Below are 6,026 nucleotides of genomic sequence, written 5' to 3' on the forward strand. Positions count from 1 at the left end.
GCGAGATCAATGGGACGGATCCAAAAACGAAAGGGCACTTCAGACCATGTGGACACGCGAACGCGCTTCCTGATCGCAGCCAGACGTTGAAACGATTCAAACGAGCCGGTTTATTACCCGCCAGAATAAATAATAAGCGGCAACATTTCTGAAAGTTTCAGTCTAAAGTGTTGCTGTGGGTTAGAACAAACAATAAGTGGATTGATTGAGAAATCGTATCCTAATCACACTGTCAGCGGGGAACGTGTTGAATAAACCCAGACGAGGGGATTGCAAACACACCTTCATGTCTCCATCTCACCTCACAATGTCAGGGTGTGTGTGATGAGTGAGTGTGTGTGTGTGTGTGTGCGATAATGAGAACGAGAGGCGCTACCTGTGATGTAACCCCCGGGAGTCGGAGAGAGGCTGAGAAACTGCTGATCATGTTTGGCTCTCTCGTCCACTGAGATCAGGAACACATCTGCACCGAACCCACAAAGAGACCCACACACGTTAGACACCATACACAAACACAGGGAGAAAGGACAGGCATGAGAGGAATGTGTTAGTCATTGAGAAAGAGGCTGAATGGGTGGGTGACTAAGAGACCTTTTCATTTGAAGCAGCTCTCTGATTCACTTTGTGTGACACGCCTAACAGATGGGGGCGATCCCCTGGTTTTATTAAATAATAAGCAAGTCTTTCTGCCTCCCAGATCCACTAAATTGACCAGTTTCCACGTAGAATAAAGATCAGATCAGATTCCACATGGCGCTGCAGCGGCATCCTGTAGATTTTACCGGCAATTTAAAGCTGAAGTGAACTCATCTTTTTAAATGCATTGCATGAAACAAAAACAGTATTGTGTGTTTAGTCCCTCTGCTGGTTAACAAGATTATTCTTACCGATTCTTTGTGCCCAAATGTTACCGAAGAGAAAATGCAGAAATATTTAATAACAAAAAATAAAAAAAACAGCTACTGCCAATCATCTCATTTATGTGTTGATCACATTTTGTCCCTTCTGGTCCTCGTCCAGCAGGAAGTCAAGAGGACAAGTTCTACCCAACAGTGACGAAGCCCAAACCGTCTGTCCTCGTGTCCATCTGTTGCATCGGCTAACGCGTCTTTACACGAGACATTCTGAGACGTCCAGGCGAGCATCGTTCTTCCTTCTGTTGCCGCGTGACTTTACATTTTCTGTTCTACTCGGCTGTCGACTCCGGGACGGGGAAAAATGGGAACGCGAGTCGTGGTTAAAACCCGTTATTGGCTCCTGTGGCGCAGATACTGACCCGTGAACGTGGTGGGGAACTGTGCCATGGTTCACTCGGTCTTCTCCAGCACGACGCGACACCTGAAACAACACAATCAGAGACACAGATGCAACAAATCGGTCAAAGATCCAGCCGTGTCTGGCCGATGGAGCGGATGAACTCAGGAAGGGAGAATTAGATTCCAGCACGAATCCACTTTGTTTTGCACTCGGCTGACTTTTAAGTCGAGAGTTTCTAGAACTTTTGCCTCATTGAGCTTGAACTCTATTTTAGATTTGTTTAAATGAACATGACCATCATACCCCAACAATAACGAGTACCGCGGCCCTAGTAAAAGGTATGCTAATCAGATCCAGACTTGCCCCCCCCCCCCCCCCCCCCCAAGCCAGCTGACCACCCATAAAAATAATAATAATAATAACCTGACACACATTGTGAGTGGGCTGCCGGATTCTTCTCCAGTCAGTGTGATGAACATCTGAATCTGGTTTCCTTTCCAACAAAACTACGTTGCGCCATTTAAAGAGTCAACGGGATTCCAAGAAAATTCATTTCCCAGAATTTTGCCTCCGCCGCGATACAAAGGAGGCGGGTCAAAAAAAAACACAAAAAAAAAAACAAGGTTACTCCGAAAACGCCGTTTCTTCCTTAGCAAACGGTCCTCAGCAAGTGCAGAGTGAGTGTGTGTCTGTGTGCGTTCTATTATGATCAGAGTGGGAGCACAAAGTAACCAGCTTAACTAGGTCATACGAACAAAGCCCACCCTACACAAACACACACACACACACACACACATTCACGCCTGCCACTGAGGAAATAGTGAAGCAGTTGAGCATCTACAGTCGATTTTTGTCCCTCTCTGAAGACGTTGGGACGGGGAGCGATCCAACTCTTTTTGGTAACACTTTACCAAAGTACCCGAGACTTTCCTCCATTTTGTTTCTCTTGTTTTCTCATATCAAAGATATTTGATTCCTGACGCTCCTTTAAAAGCGCGTGGGACGTATCCCAAAACACGATACACACACACGCTCATAATTCACAACGCAAACTGCAGCAGAGCCACCTCAGAATTGAACAGAAGTTCAATTATTTTCACTTTGTGTGCTGGCAAATCGTCTGTGTGAAATGTCCGATGCGGCCAAAACTCAAATAAGCTGCTTATGAGTCAAAGTGACTTTTGTTCAGCAAAACTCCTCAGAACAAAGTGAGCTGAATGAGTGGAACGCCGGCAGAAACATAGAAGCAGACACACAGCGTTTCCTCTTTCTTTTAAAACGGTGCCATTGACACAATGCAGCAGGAATGAATCATTCTTTTACTTAATTTGCTGATTATATTCCAGTGTTTTGTTTTAAATCAGGCAATCAGAGAGAAACATTGGCATTAACGAGAGATCCAGCTGCAAACCTGAGTTAAACTTCAATGAAAAGTCCCTGTGCGATGAATTCAAACACGTGCACGGATGTCCTCTGCTCCCCATGTGCACAGTGCATGTATTGTGTCTGTGGGATTAGTCTGTATAATTAGAGCATTGATGAAACTGGAGTGTCGGTCCCCCGCCCCCTCGGATGACACAATCCTGGATCCCTAAAGTGATGAAACCCCCACCACCTTAATGTTTCACAATTTATATTTTTGCCTTTGCCACTTTCAGCCCAGAGTCGTGTCAACTTTAGCCTTACTTTGTGATTTTATTTTTCGGTTTATCTGTGACCAGGTGGAAGAATACTTATTATATATTAAATATCAACGTAAATACTTTATATTTTACAAAAAATGCCTCGTGACTGTGGTAGATTCTGAAGGGCGTTAAAAAATAACAAATGTTTAAGTGGTTTATGAAATTAGCTTCTTGTGTTGAGGGTGACAATGATGATGTTGGTTTAAAATAACTGCGGTTTATTCGCATCAGCATTCTTACTCAAGATTCCCAAACACACACACACAAGCATTTGCATTTAATACACACACACACACACACACACGGTCAAGTGGTGAGGCTTGAGAGGTGGAAGGACACTCCCCCATCTTCCCCTGTATTAATCAATTCCCTCACCCATCTCCCCCCGTATCACTCTCTCTCTCCCATTGGTTGCTCAAACTATGCCGTGTGACTTACATAAGGTCACAAAAATACTATTTGTTTTCAAATGGTAAATTGGCTAAAGTGCCTTTTCAGAAGGCAATGCGGTCTGATCCATCCGATTAGTTTAGAAAGGTAAAACCCATTTTCTCTCAATGCTCATGGAAAATATGATGAACCTTTGAAACGGGAATGAAAGCATTATTATGTTGAATGCCGTCCTGGGATATGCTGGAACTAATTCTATTACGTGTTCATGATTTGTAGGTCGTTGGGAGAAAGAACACAAGACGCCCTCCAGAAGCCACACCAACTTTTGAACTTTGGTAATTAGGTTTGGTAATGTGTATTTCCCGGCCATACGGAATGTCAGAGACAGAAAACATTTTTGATGACGGAAATAAAAGCCCATTTCCAAGTGCAAAATGCAACTAGAGGATGTATGTAACTACAGAGAACAGCTGTATGCATATTATTCTCTCTCTCTCTCACGCACACCTAAAAAGTTGAGAGGTAACATTCAGATGGAGAATGATCCACCTACACAACTGGTTAAAGAAGTTATACACATATTATAGAACATAAGGCAAACAGGCCCATGATAAAAACAAAGTACAACTCCCAGGTGAGGCGTGCCTTTTATGACCAATTAGAGGCCTCTTTTATTCAGCATTACAGAGGCAGCGCAACGTCTCTGATTAATCAATTCAAAACAAAAGCAAAGACGTTTGTGTTTTAAAAGCTGTACACGTTCACATTGGAGCTTCGTCCATCACAGAACACTTTCTCCTTTTGCTTGATCCAACAACTGTAATCCATCGCTTCTCCAAAACCTGTCGCCAGTCCACTTCCCGTCCGCACACGACTTGATTAAAATCGGTGAATTGTTTTCGGGCTGTGGAGGCAGGACGGAGGGCCGGACCCCTGCGGTGCATCGTTGAGCGGGTGTTCCTCTGGACAAACATGCTTTGAATCGCTTGTCTTTGCTCCCGAGAGACCAGAAGGGGAGTTTTAGGAGTGTTAAGCATCAGATTGGAGTGTGTTGAAAATCTGAAAAGTCTAAAGCCACCTTTAGGAGGGAGGGAGGGGAAGGAGGGGGGGTATCAGCATCCACGTTGCCATGGAAACCAGTCATAACGGACCGGGCATAGTAAAGACAATCAAGGTCAGTAGGAGAAAAACACGCTCAAGTGACACAGCAGCCAATTTGAGGATGTGGGAGCAGACTTCTCTGGAAACAGGAAAAAAAATTGCTCTGTTTGTCAATTCATCTCCACTTCCTGAATTAGTGCCGTGGACTCGCCCGTGCTGCCTTGCTCAACGGCCCCGCAGTTTCCGTTTTTACGCAGTAGAACCACGGGCGGCCGTTTTCTGAAGGGTCAGCCAAAAGGGGACCAACATCAGGTTTAACGCTAGCTCAATGCTAGGCTAACCGAGGAGAAAACCGCCGCCCAGCGCAAGTCCGTGAGCATCCCACGCCCCCCCCCCTCCCCTTTTTGTCGAATCATCGCCTTCCCCTCCACCGACCCGGGGCTTCTGACTCAAGCCAGGCGTCGGTTCACAGCGGCCGGGGGGCGGTCCGCGGGAACGTCGGGTCTCGGGCTGCCGGTGCGGATGCAGTGATTTGAACGTTAGCCGTGCTGGCTAGCCGTCGGTAGCGGTCTCCAATTGTAGTCGCCCCCACACCCACCCCCAGGGTCTCGCCACGCAAACCGATACTAGACACCCACCGGGCAGGTTTACATACCCCGGCTGGAGGCTGACACTAGCGAGCCAAGCCGGGTTAAATAAAATAAAACGGCAAACTAACCCGAGGAGTCTATCCATATCCCGGCGCAATAGCGAGCACGCTAACCAGTGAGGAGCTAACGTCAACCCGCTCAGGGACATTCTTCCACACCTCACATACTACACTCTGCCCTTACCTCATAGTTCAGTTTCCATGGTGAAATACAGGATGTAGTAGCTCGCTGCGTGTTTATGTGACCATGTGATGGTGTATATCCTCCCAAAATGTGCGGTTTTATCACCAAAACCCTTCCCGGTGATTCTCCTGTGGTTTCGAAATCCCGACCGATTGAGGGACAGCTGGAAAATGGGGTAACGCTTCTGACGTATCGCGAGAAGTGGCACTAACTACGGTACTAATCTCGCGAGATCTTGGTCGGCAAGAAACTCCGGGACGCTGTTTTTTAAAAGGATTAGTTGAGCTGCTGTTTTATTGAAGAAGAGCAAAATGTTAAAAATGCATCCAAAACCAAACAAAAACGTGAATAAGAATATAACAGATGAGTTAAACTGGAACCAAAGCTTCCAACGAATTTTGCTGGTTGGTCTAAGAAAAATGTGACATTCTTAAACAGAGAACATAATAAAATTATTATTATTATTATTCTGGGAGTAACCTGTAACGGAAATGAATAGGATCAGGGGTAAGAAATGACCAAAAAAGAGACATAGATCGACCGTAGTTATTATTACATTTTAGTCACATAACAAAGCAGTCAAAAGGCCTGCTCATAGAAATTAAGAAAAATGCCTTTAAAGAATGTGGATTGAAAGTGCCATTTTACAGCAATTTTCTTAACTAATTCGACAACAGAAGGAAAACGCTTTAACTATCTACTTTAACAAATACGTTATTCCTGAATTTACAAATATTGAACGGATGAATGAAAGAAA

General features: G+C 45.0%; 1 protein-coding gene across 4 annotated transcripts in view; it reads right to left on the bottom strand.

Annotated features, from left to right (window-relative positions):
• Positions 1–5,428, bottom strand: part of itsn1 (intersectin 1 (SH3 domain protein)) — a 29,759-nt gene extending 24,331 nt beyond the window's left edge. For all 4 annotated transcript variants that reach the window (XM_037465226.2, XM_037465225.2, XM_037465228.2 and 1 more), the window contains exons 1-3: positions 5,270–5,428; positions 1,277–1,338; positions 377–463 (exon numbers count right to left, since the gene is read on the bottom strand). In XM_037465226.2, the coding sequence (XP_037321123.2) occupies positions 377–463; positions 1,277–1,304 (115 nt within the window). In that variant the 5' untranslated portion in view covers positions 1,305–1,338; positions 5,270–5,428. The remainder of the gene's footprint in view (positions 1–376; positions 464–1,276; positions 1,339–5,269) is intronic.
• Between the last annotated feature and the right edge of the window lie 598 nt (positions 5,429–6,026).

Source organism: Pungitius pungitius, chromosome 13 (genome assembly GCF_949316345.1).
Source record: "Pungitius pungitius chromosome 13, fPunPun2.1, whole genome shotgun sequence".
NCBI classification, from domain to species: domain Eukaryota; kingdom Metazoa; phylum Chordata; class Actinopteri; order Perciformes; family Gasterosteidae; genus Pungitius; species Pungitius pungitius.